General features: G+C 48.2%; 8 protein-coding genes across 8 annotated transcripts; 3 read left to right on the top strand and 5 right to left on the bottom strand.

Annotated features, from left to right (window-relative positions):
- Positions 1-2,175: 2,175 nt before the first annotated feature.
- On the top strand, positions 2,176-2,485 carry LACBIDRAFT_305841 (uncharacterized protein; the record flags this gene model as incomplete). The annotated part of the gene is made up of 1 exon (XM_001875303.1): positions 2,176-2,485. The coding sequence occupies one exon, from the start codon at positions 2,176-2,178 to the stop codon at positions 2,434-2,436; it is 261 nt and encodes an 86-aa protein (XP_001875338.1). The 3' UTR covers positions 2,437-2,485.
- Positions 2,486-2,754: 269 nt separating this feature from the next.
- Positions 2,755-3,072, top strand: LACBIDRAFT_171150 (uncharacterized protein; the record flags this gene model as incomplete). Its single annotated transcript, XM_001875302.1, has 1 exon — positions 2,755-3,072. A coding segment is annotated over one exon (315 nt), but the record flags the coding sequence as incomplete, so codon positions are not given.
- Positions 3,073-6,379: 3,307 nt separating this feature from the next.
- Positions 6,380-7,749, bottom strand: LACBIDRAFT_305839 (uncharacterized protein; the record flags this gene model as incomplete). The annotated part of the gene is made up of 7 exons (XM_001874745.1): positions 6,380-6,963; positions 7,024-7,168; positions 7,219-7,325; positions 7,381-7,402; positions 7,460-7,560; positions 7,612-7,632; positions 7,686-7,749. The coding sequence occupies 7 exons, from the start codon at positions 7,747-7,749 to the stop codon at positions 6,380-6,382; spliced, it is 1,044 nt and encodes a 347-aa protein (XP_001874780.1).
- Positions 7,750-7,882: 133 nt separating this feature from the next.
- LACBIDRAFT_305838 (uncharacterized protein) lies at positions 7,883-8,251 on the bottom strand (the record flags this gene model as incomplete). Its single annotated transcript, XM_001874744.1, has 1 exon — positions 7,883-8,251. One exon carries the CDS (start codon positions 8,249-8,251, stop codon positions 7,883-7,885), a length of 369 nt encoding a protein of 122 aa, XP_001874779.1.
- Positions 8,252-8,544: 293 nt separating this feature from the next.
- LACBIDRAFT_163308 (uncharacterized protein) lies at positions 8,545-8,863 on the bottom strand (the record flags this gene model as incomplete). The annotated part of the gene is made up of 2 exons (XM_001874743.1): positions 8,545-8,661; positions 8,711-8,863. Coding segments are annotated over 2 exons (270 nt in total), but the record flags the coding sequence as incomplete, so codon positions are not given.
- A 412-nt stretch (positions 8,864-9,275) lies between these two features.
- On the top strand, positions 9,276-12,136 carry LACBIDRAFT_243891 (uncharacterized protein; the record flags this gene model as incomplete). The annotated part of the gene is made up of 19 exons (XM_001875301.1): positions 9,276-9,390; positions 9,445-9,472; positions 9,523-9,532; positions 9,588-9,685; positions 9,786-9,846; positions 9,905-9,970; positions 10,024-10,116; positions 10,172-10,371; positions 10,419-10,480; positions 10,529-10,672; positions 10,721-10,797; positions 10,846-10,911; positions 10,967-11,138; positions 11,188-11,313; positions 11,365-11,548; positions 11,602-11,641; positions 11,692-11,791; positions 11,843-11,962; positions 12,012-12,136. 19 exons carry the CDS (start codon positions 9,276-9,278, stop codon positions 12,134-12,136), a joined length of 1,887 nt encoding a protein of 628 aa, XP_001875336.1.
- Positions 12,137-12,380: 244 nt separating this feature from the next.
- On the bottom strand, positions 12,381-13,809 carry LACBIDRAFT_305835 (uncharacterized protein; the record flags this gene model as incomplete). The annotated part of the gene is made up of 7 exons (XM_001874742.1): positions 12,381-12,423; positions 12,473-12,502; positions 12,553-12,948; positions 13,003-13,107; positions 13,163-13,484; positions 13,538-13,683; positions 13,742-13,809. 7 exons carry the CDS (start codon positions 13,807-13,809, stop codon positions 12,381-12,383), a joined length of 1,110 nt encoding a protein of 369 aa, XP_001874777.1.
- Positions 13,810-14,094: 285 nt separating this feature from the next.
- On the bottom strand, positions 14,095-16,776 carry TRP1 (bifunctional tryptophan synthase TRP1; the record flags this gene model as incomplete). Its single annotated transcript, XM_001874741.1, has 12 exons — positions 14,095-14,196; positions 14,247-14,323; positions 14,380-14,640; positions 14,697-15,012; positions 15,076-15,258; positions 15,316-15,358; positions 15,408-15,994; positions 16,044-16,140; positions 16,192-16,330; positions 16,380-16,473; positions 16,523-16,687; positions 16,735-16,776. The coding sequence occupies 12 exons, from the start codon at positions 16,774-16,776 to the stop codon at positions 14,095-14,097; spliced, it is 2,106 nt and encodes a 701-aa protein (XP_001874776.1).
- Positions 16,777-16,835: the final 59 nt, after the last annotated feature.

The raw sequence follows: 16,835 nt of genomic DNA, 5'->3' as shown, positions 1-16,835 counted from the left end.
GGCGAACTCATGATGGCGAAACGTGGCGAACCAACACGCAACACGTTTGAGTCGCTGAGGAGAAGAGTGACGGCAGGAACACGAGTCATCTGATGTTTGCCCAGAGAGGTGGGCCGGATACTCGCGGGCTCTGTAGATTGGAAGTATAGAACGGCAAACGTGTGATGGAAGAAGTCGACATATAATCTGAGCGGAAGACAAAGTCAAAAATTAAATAGAAAAAAAGAAGATTCAGAAGGGACGTTGGATCTGTGCTGCCATCTTTGTTGCGTCTTCGTTGTAATTGCATTGTCCGCTAATGAGCACGCCAGGAGTACCCAAGAGCATCGCCAAGAAAGGCCATCGTGGAGTTTCAAAGATGATTGCCGAAGATGTGACGTGATCACGTGTGATAGCAAATCGAGTCAAGTGCCCGATTCAGTCACAAGATCCACGTCACAGATTCAGCTCCTGTCACTCAATTCAAAAATTCTTCTGAATTATGTCGCGACCTCCCCTTGTACACCCTCCCTATATAAGCTCACATTGCGTATTTATACCCCATCGCCATCCCCCATCACAACCCTCTTTCGAACACAACGCCCAGCAAACAACCTATCACTTCATCTACCTCAATGTTCGAGGAAGTCTGTCTACTCTGTGGGAAGCACCTCCAGGAGGACGGGTAGGCTTTGTCCTTCTCTCTCGCCGTTTTCGCCATACTAACTCTTTGTGTTTTTCAGTCGGGCTTATTGTAGCGATAATTGCGAGAACAGTGATCTCGCCTCGCCCTCCGTTTCTTCCTCTAGCAGTGCCCTTTCATCTCCTCAGCTCGGATTTGCTGCGGGTGGCGACGTCCCTGCACTTATCCCTTCCGCCTTGGGTTCTGCTCTGAAGAAGTATCAAGGTCGCGACTTCTACGACATATCATCTTCTTCAGCCTCTTCCACATCCTGGTCCGTCGTCACAGATGACGACGAAGTTGACGCTGCTCTTGGCTTAAGGGGGGAGTACAGTTACCATAGCAGTACGGATTCTTTTCATGAAGGCAGCTCCAAGTCGGCCAATTTTGTTTACCACTCAGGCCTATCCTACACTCGTCGCCCTTCTGGGACCAACAATCGCTCGACTGTTCCCCATCTTCATCGACGTTTGTTCTCCGACGGTTCCTCTTCCGTCCATACGCAAAGCCCTCGAAGCCCACACCTTCATTCTTCCCACTCCTCAGATGATGAGGAAAGTTTCTCCGACTCTGGTATCTCTTCCCAATGCTTAGACCAAGATGAGAATGACATACCTTCGGAGAAGGGCTGGATCGATGCGAAGCTCAGCGCAAATCCAGCACGTAGTCACAATCGTTCCAGCTTGCCAGCCTATTTTTCTCTGCTGCAGATGGTGTCACCATCAACAAAGCAGGTCAAGCTATCACCCATCTCCTCTTCTTCAGGGAACACGATTGCGCGACCTTCCCCCCCAACCCCAAAAGCTACTTTAGGCTCGGTTCTTCCCATGCGCTCCGCGGGGTCGGCTCCCATGCCCTCCATTTTGGCAACACCACGCGGTCGTCGTCGAAGCCCTGAAAAGTCCAAGAGTAGCCGTCGCTCTGGTCGCTCATCTCAGTCTCCGTCTCGTTCGCGAGCTCGGCGCGCGGTAGGGAGGAATGCCGAGGAACGTGCAGTGGATTGGGCTGCTGCGTTACCCCGGGGTCGCGAAGCGGCTCGCCGCAACAGTTCCCCTCCGGCCAAGATGCTTCTGCTAGAAGACTCTGTGAGAGCCCTCGTTGCGATGAGGGATGCCGACATTTTGGAGAGGTCAAAATCCAGGAACAGGACACAGCCGAAAATTAGGGGCAGGGCAAGGGTAGAAGAACTCGACAAAGTGGGTTCTTTTGCTGATGCCCCCGGATATGGCAGCGGACGCAGCGGCCTTGTCAGCCGAGAGAGGGCTCTTGCATCTCACTCGATGCGAGTGCCGCTATAGAACTGCTTCAAAAATTTCATCATCATCACGACGACCCCCAAAACGACCACCTCCATAGGGAGGCATTTCCATCACGTTACTCAATTCCAAAACTTTAGAATCTATTGTCCAAGTTCTCCGCATCGGCTCGTCGCATATCTCTCCTCAATATCTCTCACCCAACCTGCTTTCTCGTTGTTCGCGCTTTGTAATGTCAAACTGTTCCTCAACACGTCCATGTTTGACACAACCTCGCATTTGCCCATACCACTTGGAGCCTTGCCACCCACGTCCTGGAACATATTTTATGAAATAGCATCCCCCCTCCATTCAACATTGGCATTACAGTGTTATATATTTTTTCCACGACATCCAATACTCGCATATTTACCGCACGCATCGCCTACATCCATACATTGTTCTCATTTCGTTTTCATCACCACCATTTTAGGAAAATTCACTAGCTATCATACACGATCATTCGCACCCCCACTGTAACCACACTCGGGTTGATCAAAACCCTGCAATACAAAATACCGATCGACCTTGAAAAACTTGAGCTTAGGGTGTGGAGGGCACAAACTGGGCACAAACCACGTTTAAGTAGATGATTTCTTGTAGCGTAGAGAAATTGAACGTTGTTGCTAAATGGGGGACGCGCGCCGTATCAGACCTGGGCAATGTTGACAAGGCTTGACACAAGGACTGACCCTAAGAGTGACCTGAACCTGCTGTCTGCTAAATAATTGTCCCCTTCAATAGCCCACCATTCCACAAACACCCCAACGTCGTCGGCGAGCCTCTCGTCGCCTTTTGTTCTCATCGTGTTAACGACTTTGACCAAATTTTTGTTGAACTGGCAAGGACCTTTCATCACTCTGCCCCTGCACTTATCGTCCTCTGCCACCATTGATTCCCCTACCGACTCAAACCCTGTGCGGGACTTGCTTCCCTCAACTGTTCCATTACTTCCTCTGGATCCAATCACCTCTAGTAACCCTCGTCCATCACAGACATCCATAACCTCGAGAACGTCCCTGCCTCCCCCTCTCGTCCCAGCCACCCGCTCAAGGTCTGAGCTCGAGCAAGGCAACAGCAGCAGCAGCGTCGGTGCCCTCTCTTCCTTTCATACCGGTACAGTACCCTTCCAGTCGTCCGCTTGAACTTGTAGCTAATTGGTAGTCGACGCGGCAGACGCCGAGCACACCAGGGCTCGCAAGCGACAAAGGATTGATAGCACGAGTCCTCCCACATCCACCCACCGCCCTAGCATCGATCAGGAAGGCCCATCTAAAACCACTATGAGGCTTTCGGAATCAGATCACGACTCTATCCTGTCGAGTTCACCGGACGTGACTGCCCAAGCAGGCCCCTCTTCGGCCTCGGGGTTTGATTTGCCTAGCAATGGCACCACCAATGGCAATGGGCATGCGCCTATGACCAACGGTAACACACCAGCGATCATGGGGAATGGCGTACAGAACCATAACAGGTCTATCGCCAGGGTTAATTTACCGGGTACGACGCTTTATGAAGACTCTTATGTGGATCGAGAAGAGTTCGTGCGTTTGGTTATTCAAAGTCTGCGGGATGTGGGCTATGTGTGCGTTGGGCTAGATGCATCTCAATCACTACCAGCTAAATATCTTCTTAGTGAATCGGCCGCAACGCTCGAGGCTGAGTCAGGATATATTATGGAGGAGCCAGAAGTGGCCCAATTCCGACAATATATTTTTGACGGCTCATGGGCGAAAGCAGAAGCGGCTTTGCTACGTTTGGGGGTCTCGGACCCGGATGGACTGATGGTAATTAAGTCCCTCTTTCAAGTCATTGATATAGCCTCACCGTCTATGTCAATCAGGATGCCCAATTTCTCATTCGCCAACAGAAATATCTAGAGCTTCTTGAGGCCAAGAAGACGACTGCTGCACTCCACGTTCTACGCAACGAACTTACACCGCTGGGTGTGGACCCTGACCAACTACATACATTATCAAGGTTTGCGTTATCTCTCATCTCTTTTACAGAAAAAATGACGCCTGCTCAGCTTGATAATGTGCTCGGAACCTGAAGATTTGAGAAGGCGAGTGGGCTGGGATGGCGCGTCAGGCACATCACGCCGTCAGCTGCTCCAGAGTCTTCACAGTAGGCAACATAGTCGCGACACAAAAACCATTTTTAAACAGTCTACAGGTTACATTCCTTCATCACTAATGATTCCACAACGACGCTTTTCCACCCTCCTTCACCAAGCACGAGCTTATCAACGGTATCGTTGTGTATATCACAATTCACCCTCGGACGCCACCGCTTTCTCGTTGTATTCTGACCACCAGTGTAATAAATCTGACTTTCCGAGAGTCACAACTATTATCCTTCAAGTGCATACCGATGAGGTGTGGAATATGGAATGGAGCCACGATGGCCTTTACCTGGCGAGTGCCAGCAAAGACAAGAGTGCTATCATTTGGCGGACAGGGGTACGCATCACCTATTTGTCGATTTTTATCAGCAAGTGAACTGACACTTACTCGAAGTCTTCTGCTGCTCACGAGGCTGGCCCGCACCAGGAGTGGACCCCACACCTTGTTTTGCGTGATCATCCCTACCCAGTGACCTGCTTAGCCTGGTCGAAGGACGACTCTGTGCTTCTCACAAGTGCTGACAACTATATCAAACTGTGGAACACAAAGGTGATCGTTACGAGTGGCTTTGTTCAATTAATCTCACGTCAGACCCCCCAAGACTGGCGCATGCATAAACACGCTTGATGAACATACTGATACGGTGACAGCGCTTTCGTGGCTGCCAGACGGATCGGGATTCATATCAGGAGGTCTCGATCGTAAGATAATACACTGGGTATGGGGAACGACATTTTCATCCCCCTCACTTTCTTGTACATGTTTTGACGTTGCGGACACTGATCGCTTACACATTTGTTTAGGAGGTGGACGGTAAACTGCGTGATGCATGGGGCGCAACGGCAATACGGATAACTGACCTGGCGGTGACACCCGATTTTACACGTTTGGTGGCTGTCGGAATGGAGATCCAACCTGGCCCGCCCTCGACCGTCGAAGCTCCTCAATCAAGGGGAGCTCCGGCCGGTGACGCATCCGCCCCATCTGGCGGTAATCCTCCGTTACCCGTAGGATCGAAGGGTGCACACCGGATGATCGTTTTCGATTTGCCGACGAAGCAAACGGAACTGTATGTATTGTTATTTACGCGTCTTCGTTATCTGAAATCAAACTCATTACAACCCTTGTCTGAAAAGGTCAATCCGCTTAGAAGGCGAACTCACGAGTGTCAAGATTTCCCAAAATTCACAATATGCTCTCATCAACCACTCACCAGATGTGAAGTACTTTGAATTTGTGACGTAACATTCATCTAATCCCCGCCTATCTCTCTTTCTTATAGGAGATTCATCTCTGGGATCTGAACGCGGGAAGAGTGGCACGCAAGTACACTGGGCAACGACAGGGGCGTCATGTTATCCGGAGTTGCTTCGGCGGTATTGACGGAAACTTCGTGGTTAGCGGAAGTGAAGGCACGTTGATTTAATCACGGTTTCATCTCCACGGAAATTTTCATTAATGTCACAAACAGATGGAAACGTATATGTATGGCACCGCGATACCGGCGCTCTACTGGAAGTTCTTTCAGGCCACGGCGAAGGAAGTGTTAACTCTGTTGCTTGGAATCCTCGTAACGAACGGATGTTCGCGTCGTGCTCGGACGACAACACAATCCGGATATGGGAGGCACCTCCGCCGGAAATGTCGATCGACTCCATTTTGCACAATCCGAGCCGCACGCCTCCTTTCCCTGGTAAAGGGAAAGGCAAGACGCAGCAGCGCTGGGATGAAGATGACGTCGATTCTGTTTCAGGTTCTAACGCCACGCGGATATGAGCCCACTTTTTTTTTTCCAAAGGTTGAATCGACGACGAAAGGCCGTCTGGTCTCCTCCTTGCATACACATACATTATCGCTTGAACGCTCCAACACACGCATCATCGCATCTTATCCAACACCTCGTCATCACGGCTGTATTTGCATAGTTACAACATAACAATCCACGTAGACCTCTTCGTTAACGCAGACAGACTGATAGAAAGCTGTGGTTTTTTGGCCCCCCCTGTCAAGGATGTGGAAGGTAGCTGAACTTTGTTGCTTTACATAAATCATCCAAACTATTAATCCGAAACAAAGAATGAAAGTCATAAGCCTTGCCTGTTCCTTCCTGTTGCGCCTCGTGTCGTCTTATACCCCCTGGCCCTTACACTCGAACGCTTCTATAAGTCGAACCACTCGACAAACTTGATTACGGAATAAATATAAACGTTACAGTAAGTCTAGGGAGACAACACGAGGCAAGTGGAGCGTTCCTTTCGTTACCTGATGAGATAGAGATACCATGTGACAGCGAATCCCTACACCGGGCGTTGTGAGTAAGCCCGATGTTTCTGTTTCGGCACAAAAAGCGACGCCATGGGATCTTTCTTGACGGAAGCAGGGGATTTGAACGGTCGAGGTTCAGGTCGAAACGACGTCGGACAACTTGAAGCGAGTGGTTGTTCAGACTTCGAGGTTGAATGTAAGAATGGTTGCGGTTGTGTAGAGTTTGAGGTTGAATGTGAGAGTGGTTGCGTTGCAGATGAATTTGATGTTGAATGTGAAAGTGGTCGCTTTGCAAATGATGGTATAGGATTTGACGTTGAGAGGTTCACGTTATGTGGATCTGGCACTACAAGGTTTCGTAAGTGCGTCGCTGGCGTGGTTGAGGTTGACGCGGATAAAGCAGGGGCGGGGCGAATGACGGTGTGCACAATCACCCTGGCAGCTTGCTTTGGCGGGGATAAGATGGGCTGGCTGCACGGCTGTTTCGGCAATGTAGAGTATGTTTTGCCAACATGCATCGGGGGGATAACGCGAGCATTGTACATAGCTTTCTGAATCTTGGACGCTTCCGTCCGAGTCTTCTGGAATAACGATTTGGGTTGTGTCGGTGTTGACCCTAATTACAATAGACTCAATCAGAACACGGGAATACGGGGGCAGAAAAAATATGACATACAACCAATGCGTGGGCGTTTAGGGGAAGGCACACGGTCTGTGAACTTGACTTCCCTCTCCTTCTTGCGTTCGTCTGCCTCGAGACGCTGGGATCGAAGTTTAGAGCCAACTTCTTCGAGCCGCTTAGCTTCTGCAGCTTGTAACAACTATGAACTGACATTAAAACAAAACACGATATATTAGAGGAAAGCCCTACGAAATATCGATTCCTCCATGAGTCCGGTTCCTGGGGGTCATCGTTAAGAGAATATCGTTCCGTTGCCGTCAATCGATATTTCTCGAAACACAAATATTTCCATATCTCTGTTTAGTTGTGTAAAGTCAGGAAAGAGTATGGATGTAGCTGGTGTAACCTCACCTGGCGTATCCTTTTGAAGGTGCTGGTGGGGAAGTCCTTAGCCTCATAAGGAACACTGAAGCCAGCAACGTCAACTGACCGGCGAAGCCTGCTCGAGCCGAAGGAGGTGGTCTGTGCTGCACTTTTCTAGGATCGGTTTCACCAAATTGTAACTCAAGTCGTCTCCCAAAGACAAAACACCTGTGCAAGTGAGATGAGAATTATGGGGTCACCGCAAGAGAGAGATCATACAATCGACGTGGGTTGCCGCAACTGTCGGGAGTCGGTTAGCTTCAATCCAGCACAGATAATAAAAGGGGACTAACCTCGTTGACATAGCTGCACCAGAGTTGGAATGCGTCGATGGGGGGTATCTATGTCGAGATTCATGGGAGAAAGTGGCGACGCCGAGTGGGCTGTGTGTGTAGTGCTTGTGTGTGGCACTGGCGCCGCGATCCTTATTAAGATTCGGTTATACGTATAATCACACCCGATACTCCAGTTCTGCTCTGGCTACCTTTAGTCAACTCTTGCAGCACTCGATATGACAATTGCTTTGCTTGGAAACAATGACTCGGAGAGTGGCGCTGGTGCACCGCAAGATGCACGTGCTTTGGGTGATGGATTTATTTATGGACTCAAAATGGACTAACGGACTCAGTGCTTTATAGCTAGCCAACATTGTTAGCTGAGTGTTCAGCCTAATCCTGTTTTCTTTGAGGATATGCAAGGTATCGGAGGAGAATGAGAAGTTGTACAAAGCTAAGAGGGGAGTGACGCTCCACGTATCGTGGGTAGTCAAATCCCCCCATTCAATATATTGTTTTGCCTGCGCCTGAATCCAATGACAAAACTTTTGGGATCCGACCAATAGGCGTAGTGAAAAGTCCATTGCCACTTGACTATCGCAGGGCTCCCGTTACGAGTAGGGTCTTGCGTCGCCGTGTGAACTTCGAGAAGAGTTGGGGCTTTGTGGTGCCGTACCACAGATTCGTTGACATTATATCTGAAACAACGGCGCATTGGGATAAATTTTAGTCTTCTTCGTCAGACAATGCTTCGGACGCAATTTGACGCTCTTGTGCATTCATTGAACCGACCAAATCATCGGATTCTCCTTTCTGAGCAGCCAGACGTTGACCTTTCGATAGATTGTTCACGAGTAAGTTTATAAGGGGAGGAAAACTTACGAATCAATGTGTGTATCGCCTCCTGAGTCTTCCTCTCCAGTTTACTCAACTTCTTCTCGAGCTCACGTTTGAGATCCCAATTCGGCCGTTTTGGGGCAATGTTAAAAACGTCCTAGTCCAAAAATTATATTGGGGAGTAAGTTGGGACAAAGACCACACACAAGTTCTTGGGCTCTCCGTCGCTCATCGTCAATGATGATTTGTTCTGCTAGACCAGCCACATCTTTTTCGACCGTATCTTGCATAACGACATCATCCGTATGATCATGTTTTCGTATTGTCCGCGACTCTGGGTCGAAGTTTCGGCTTTTGATCAATGGTTCGGACGTTCTGTAATAGCCTCGTTCAATGCAAAACGAAAAATGACGAATCTCAATTTGTACTTACTCTTCGTCATCAACTGCTTCTCCAGTTTTTCTCTTCTTCAATGCTTGCAAACGAGCTTTTCGCGCTTCAGAGGCTTCCGCAAGAGACATGAGGGATTTGAACTTCGAGAGCTTTGATGACTAATACGGCTGCCATTTTTTGGCACGTTCAACATCCCACCATCGTCATCCCTCGCTGGTTCTTGGCTAGTTCACATTTTTGGGTCAACAGGACGACCATTGAGATATGCAATGCTTATGGCATCGTGATTTACACAGGACTCTTAGGCAACCTCTATTGAAATGGCCAATACGATGCTTTAGTTCATCGTCGCGCTGGGACGCGTCAAAACGGATACAAATGGAAGAGTTTCCTTGCGATGTGATACGGTACGAGGCCTATGTGTATGGCGTCTGTGAATTTCGCTTACCTTTCTTCTTACCTTCAAGGAATTTTTCAATCATTGCCCATATTGGTAGCGTTGTGACCATTTCCATAACTCGCCAGCCACTTACAGCTCTCTCTAAAGACCACGGAAAATCCACGTTAGCGGACAGGTGTGTTGAACATAATCTCCCGCTCATATCTATTCTTACACAAAATCTAGGTTGCTCGAAGTTTGTCAACTATACTTTCTGGGAAACCTTTGCTGAACCACTGGCGTTTCCCCAGCTGACTGGAACCATTCAAAAGAAGCAGGCGGGGAAGAACGAACAAGTTCTGGACAAGTTGAAAGTTGAACGGGAGCGTGGAATTACAGGCAAGTCCAAGTTCTTTCCTGAATGCTGCTGTGGGTAACATCGGTTGTAGTGAAAGCCCAAACTGCAAGGTAAGTTTGGAGGAAACGATGAAATAAAATGACCTGATAAGTCATAGCATGATAGACAAATTCAAAGGGAAGGACTACCTACTGAATTTGATTGATACCCCAGTCCGTCAGCTTGGAACTACACTCTTCTAGGATGATTTAATCAACTCGTCTTTGACAGGGACACGTCGATTTTGCGTGGGAGGTATCACGTTCGTTGGCTGCTTGTCAAGGTGCCCTTCTTCTAGTATGTACTTCGTCGAGGCCATTTCTTCGGCAGGCGCTCAGCGCACTTCACAGGTTGATGCCAGTCAAGGCGTTCAGGCTCAGTCTATATCGGTTTTTCACAATGCTAAAGAGCGAGGGCTCAAGATTATCCCTATCTTAAACAAGGTTACCTCTCTTCGTTGTTGGACTTTTGTGCCAGCCGCTCATACTCAAGTGGTAGATTGATCTTCCCGCTGCGCAACCTGAGCGAATAGCAGCCCAAATGCAAGCCACCTTTGGAATCGATCCTTCAGACATTCTTCACATATCTGCCAAAACTGGTCAAGGAACTCAAGAAGTGCTCGAGGCAATCATAAGCCGCATACCTCCCCCAAGTGGTCGGATACATGCTCCGCTAAAAGCGTTTCTATTTGACTCCTTGTAATATTTTCGTTCTTTGCTCCAACAATGACTCACTTTCTCCTTAGTTATGACAGGTATCGTGGGGTTATATCTCTGATTAACGTGCAGGAAGGGGTCCTTCGGAAAGGTAAGAATAATTATCCCCGTCAATTTTGCTCATTGAATTCCGTTTTAGGCGATAAGATATCTTCGTGTCATACTCGGAAAAAATATGAAATAACAGAGTTAGGCATTCTGCATCCAGAAGAAGTTCCAACGCAAAGCCTAAATCCAGGACAGGTTGGTTATATCGCATGTAACATGAAGCAGTCGTCAGAAGGTAATGTTTGGGACTTGCGCAAGCGCTCGGCTCACACTTCTTGCGTAGCTCATATTGGCGATACTCTGCATCGTGCGGGTGAACCTGTGGAGCCTATGGAGGGATTCCAGGAAACCAAGGCTATGGTAAACCGACTACATCGTTACTCCCTACTTTGGTTAATTGCCAGCTAGGTTTTTGCCGGCGTTTTCCCCGTTGATAACAGTGATTTTCCTAAACTGGAAGAATCGATTAACAGAGTTTGAGGCACTCAACTTGTTTTATGAATACGAGGATCTAATCGTTCTTTATCAGCTCACATTGACGGATCGCAGTGTCACGATTCAGCGGGAGTCCTCCTCTGCTTTGGGTCAAGGTTGCCGTCTTGGATTTTTGGGAACCCTACATATGGATGTCTTTCGTCAAAGACTTGAAGACGAGTACGATGCCAACATCATCATAACGGCTCCCACTGTACCTTATAAAGGTTGGTTTCTCTATTTTATTCTGCAGTAACTTTTTATACAACGGCACAGTCGTCTACCATGACAGGGAGGTTATCATAAGCAACCCGACGGAGTTCCCAGAAGTTACTGATGCCACCGCACGTGTCAAGGAAATTCAAGAGCCAGTTGTCAAGGCATCTATTATCGTTCCTGAAGGTACTTGAGGACTTCACCGATCCATGCTCTTGGATCTTACCAACTTCCCAGAATACTTCGGGGATTTGATGGAGCTTTGCTATTCACACCGAGCAGAAGATCTGGACCATCGCTATCTAGACTCTGGAGCCGTTTCCTCGCGAATAATGTTAAATTGCATTCTGCCCTTGAGCGAGATCGTGACGGACTTCTTTGATCAGCTCAAAAGTCGTAGCTCGGGATTCGCGAGCTTTGAGTAAGCGGTTCGTGTCCCCCAACGATCATACACTGACTCAAGCACTTCTCAAGCTACGAGGACGCGGGATATCGGAAGAGCGACTTGGCGAAGGTATTTTTCTCGTTTGACTTTTCATAAGGTTGTGCTGATATTCCTTCCAGATGTCGTTCCTGCTGAACGGAAAACCTGTGGATGCTCTGGCACTCATTATCCATCGTTCAGCCCAGGAAGCTGTTGGAAGGCAATGGGTAAAGAAACTTCGTATGTCATTCGTCCCTTCCTCTCCCACTGCTATTGAAATCGTTGGTCTAGATAAAGTCATACCCAGACAGCTATACGAAGTTCCTATACAAGCTGCAATTGGTAAAAAGGTCATCGCCCGCGAGACCTTGAAGGCTATGCGAGCCGACGTTACAGCCGGATTGTATGGTGGTAAGCGAGAAAAGCTCGCCATGTCGGATCTCGTTGACCCTTTGAACAGGACATTATGAACGCAAAATGAAGCACTTGGAAAACCAGAAAGAAGGCAAACGCAAAATGAAAAAGATGGGAACCATTGATCTCCCTCAAGAAGCATTCTTTGACATTTTGAGTAACAAAAGTTGATCATGAAACCGTTTTTACTTGGTCGTCCTCCCGCCGGCTGGAGTGCATTCCAAGCTCGGGATACAGTTGGGCCTACGAAGGTTTCGACACTTATATTATTCCTCCTCAAACCCATTGGTGGCAAGTATAACCGCGGGGCTCATCCCTCTCTGAACCGCCGTCACGTGGGCGCCACTTAGTGTCGCTAGGTTCAACTTCTAACGCGCCCAGTATGTTCTGGCGCAAAATATAATATAGGTATACATCACAACTCGTTGTCTTCATCATCGTATGTCTCCTTCAGTAGTCTATTACCCAATGAGCAATGACAACGTGAGCAACGGAGAACAGACTTGCCGGTAAATTGATGATGGAGGGTGATCACCACTTGAAGAGTTTTATGAACACTGAGACAGCAGAAATTGAACACAACTCACTCATTTGTTATAAAAGCATCAATCAAATCTGGCTGAACGTAGTCATAATAAGGGTTGACAACATCAACCTTATCGACTAAATCCGCTTCTTCGAAACCCAAAACGTCGCTCGGATTGCCGAAGTCATGGGACCCATATTCATGGTATAGATTCCAGAGTGGGGTTAATTTGAACTGGCCTGCGCAAACCACAACGGGTGTACTATGTGCTCTTGCAGCGGTCGCCGCTACAAGGGAGCCTGTGATAGCAAACATGCCACCATTTGCCAGGATAACATGTGCACCCAAAATGACTTTGTTCACCCGAGACATCAGACCATAAATGGAGGAGTCTGGAACAAGAAAAGTCGAGATCCCAGCCAGCGACAATGCCTTTGCCATTTCTCTTCCCGAATATCTGTGTAATCAAGCCGGTGAGCGTGTTATTATCAATTTAGTGGATGCGACGAACGAAGGTGCTGTTTCCACTACGATCACTGTGTAATTCCTGCCGTGCGCCGCTGTTTTCAGGAAAGTTTCAACAGTCCTTGACATTCCTAGGGTCAGAATAATTTCACTAGTTTAAAAGTAAGAGACAGTCGGAAAGAGGCCGCCGAATAGAAAATTCTCACTCTGGATGTATGTGATCCTTTGCATTTTTTGCCACATTGTCGTAAACCGTCTCCAGCTCATCGAGAACATCTTGGATAGCCTCCATGAGTACTGGCTTAAGCCCCCGTGCAAAAGAATCAGGATCATCAGGATCGTTCTCCTTTAGAGTCCCCCTGTTTTCAGTTTTGGGCACAGTGGCCTGCCTTCTTGGCTGCCCTTGTAGAACAAACTTGGATATTGAGAATGAGGTCTGCGTCGTCGTAGATGTGCCTCGAGTGGCGGTCTGGTATTCTTCGCGTATGTGGTGTAAGACTTTTCTGACGGTGTTACCCACGGAGTGCTCTTGAATGATCGGTTAGAAAAAGGTTTGTATGGAAATTGAGCAGGATATGAACCTTTAGGTTGGGCCTCTACCAATCTTCGTCCAACACTCCTGATGATCTCTACCAACTGGTCGATATTTGAAAAGCGAGCTTTCGAAATAACTTGACGGAGGACTAGCAGGGTTTCGAGGGCCGTAGCACGCGAGCCAACAATCTGCCTAGTTATCTGGCCGATAAATAACAAGATTGCCGGTCGCTGAGCAAGGCATAACTGACCGCCGTCGCAACTTCGACGCTAGGATCTCGACTGAACGATGTTGAGGCGCGATGCGTACTTCAGCCATGTTGCAAGGTATGTTCAACCAGATAATTGAACTGAGTCATAAGTTTCTTACAACCCGATAAGGAATCAGTTGACGGATCAGGCCTTCAAAATTTCAAAGCTTCAGGTCGTAGTCAATCTTATCTTATCTGGTGGATCGACACCCGTCAAGTACGGTAATATTACAAGGGTAGATGTTTGTGCACAGAAGTAATTACAACTTATAATTAGATTACTCGGAGGTTCGAGTCTAGTGGAGCGGGTCACGAACGGGTATCTACATGACTGGAATTCTCGCACTACGATACTAAACAGCGTGTGGAGAAACGTGCCAGTCAAGAATGTCAGCCCACTTAGGGAGAAGCTCAGAAATTTGTTCGACGTCCTTGTCTCCACGGCCAGAGAGGCACTGAAATGAAGGTCAAATATTTTACAAAGGTGCAGATCAACGTGACTTACGACCACGAGATCCTGATCTTTTGGTAGGGATTTGGCAAGACGCACGGCTTCCCATATGGCGTGTGACGACTCCAGAGCTATCAATCCGCCATTCAAATCATATCATCAAATGACGAAAGAAAAAAATAATTACCAGGGATGATGCCCTCGCGCTGTGTCAGCATTCTAAAGCCTCTAAGGGCTTCCTCGTCGGTGGCAACAACATATTCCGCCCTTCCTGAGTCCTTCAGCCAAGCATGTTCAGGTCCTACGCCAGGGTAATCGAGGCCAGCGCTAATTGAATGTGTCTCAATAATTTGTCCTTCCTTGGACTGCAGGATATATGTCCTAACGCCGTGCAGCACACCTGGCTGTCCCATTGACAACGTTGCGCTGTGTCGGTCCCCGTCAATACCTGCGTAGAGATGTAAAAAAAAACTGATGCGAAAGCGTCAATTTGTTGCCAATCACCTTCTCCTCCAGCCTCAACACCAACGAGGCGAACGTTTTTATCTTTAATAAAATCGTAGAACGTGCCAATAGCGTTACTTCCTCCACCAACGCAAGCGACAACGACGTCAGGAAGTTTACCGCGTGCCTTCTGCATTTGGTCTTTAATTTCTTCACCGATGACCTTCTGAAAGTCCCGAACGATGGTGGGGAAGGGATGGGGACCGATGGCTGAGCCGACAAGATAATGAGTCGTCGAAAGGTTGGTAACCCAATCGCGCATTGCCTCGTTGACGGCGTCCTTCAGCGTACACGAACCAGAATGCACGGGAATGACCTAAAATGGCGGGGTCAGCGTGCCAGTTTCTTTGACCATAAGTTCTTTGACCATAAGTCTCACCTTTCCACCTAACATCTCAATTCTGAAAACATTCAAGGCTTGTCGCCGGACATCTTCTGCACCCATGTAGATGACACACTCCAGCCCAAATTTGGCGCAAACCGTTGCAGTTGCAACGCCATGCTGACCCGCACCAGTCTCTGCGATAATGCGCGTTTTTCCTATCCGCCGCGCCAACAGGATCTTTACCACAAGGTATCAAAAACAGAAGAGTGATTAGTTTAAGAAGGTCACACATACCTGTCCTATAGCATTGTTGATTTTGTGAGATCCCGTGTGGTTCCTGTGCAAGGGTTATATTGTCGCCGGATCAGGAAAAAAACAAAACGGACAGGTCTTCTCTCTTCAACCAGATATTTGCCCCTCCCGCATCCTTAGTTAGGTTTTCTGCCAGGTAAAACTGCGATGGTCGGTTCATGTAGTTGAAATGGCTTCGAAACTCTTTCCAAAATTCTGGATCTGTTATTGCCGCCTTGTGAGCATCCTCAAGTTCCGCAAGACAATCAACCAAGGCCTCTGGAACATATTGTCCACCGTATGAACCAAATCTTGCCGGTAAAACAACAGGGTCGGACGTTACATTACTTGCTGGTATCCCATCCCTAAGCTCCTGCGAAGGAAGTTGGGCTGCAAGCGCTGATCGAATTCGCGTAGGTTGTCCTATCTGGCTGATCTCACGGCAGTATGCTTCGACGTGTCGCGAGATATCTTCTTTTGGGGCGTCCTTGATGACAGAAACGAGGCGACTTCCGATGACAACTCCGTCCGCTCCTGCGTCAGAAACAACGTTAAAGTGATCACGAGTAGCAACACCGAATCCCACCGCTAATGGGATGGAAGTATATGACCGAATCCGTGCAAGGATATCGGGGAGGGCATTGTTCATCGCAATCTTTTCTGAAGACCCCGTCGTACCCATCTGCGCAAGAAGTCCATTTTTGAATCGGGGCGAAAATACGAGACAGTACCTTGGAAACCACATAGATGAATGTATCCGCGATGGATGCGAGGAATTTTATCCGGTGTAAAGTGGTGGACGGCGCAATGAGAGGGACATATGAAAGTCTTGGGTTGTGGTTAATCCATATGCTACAGAGACTCAAAGGGGATATCTACCTATATTTTCTGCACTTTTCGCGGAATGAGATGGCTTCCTCCGGTGGTAAATCGACCATAATAAATCCATTCGCGCCAGCTTCAGCAGCGTCCTGTATAGCTTTGTCTTCTCCATACGCCAGCAAAGGGTTGTAGTAACCTGTCGCAGAGCCCTCAGTAAACCGAACTTTGGCATCAGCCTCGCGTACCCATTAGAAGAACAGGCGCAGTGAGGCCTTGGTTTCGCGCTTCTCTGAGTTGACCAAGTACCGTGACATAGTCAATGCCATTTTTGAGTGCGATCTAAGTGCGATCATTCAATGCTACGCAAATCGCAACAGATACAACAAACTGTGCTCGTCTCCTGTATCACAGGGCCATCGGCGATGGGATCAGAGAATGGTATCCCGAGTTCGATTATATCTGCGCCGCCAGCCTGCATAGCGCGCAGAATGGGCACTGTATCATCCTTCCGTGGATAACCTGCAGTGACGAAGGTGACCAATGCTGGTACGCCCTAAAATGTTATCAGATAACCATCGGGGTCGAAAGAAGCCGGCACACCTCTGCTTTTTTCGTTTCGAAGACTCTCCTAAGGGATTCCATGGGTAGTGGGTGCTAGTGGGTGATACAAAATCTATGTAAAGAAATATTTACCCGATCGC

The sequence above is a fragment of the Laccaria bicolor genome, genomic scaffold (assembly GCF_000143565.1).
Source record: "Laccaria bicolor S238N-H82 LACBIscaffold_2 genomic scaffold, whole genome shotgun sequence".
Lineage (NCBI taxonomy): Eukaryota > Fungi > Basidiomycota > Agaricomycetes > Agaricales > Hydnangiaceae > Laccaria > Laccaria bicolor.
This window is presented reverse-complemented; position numbering and strand designations above follow the sequence as displayed.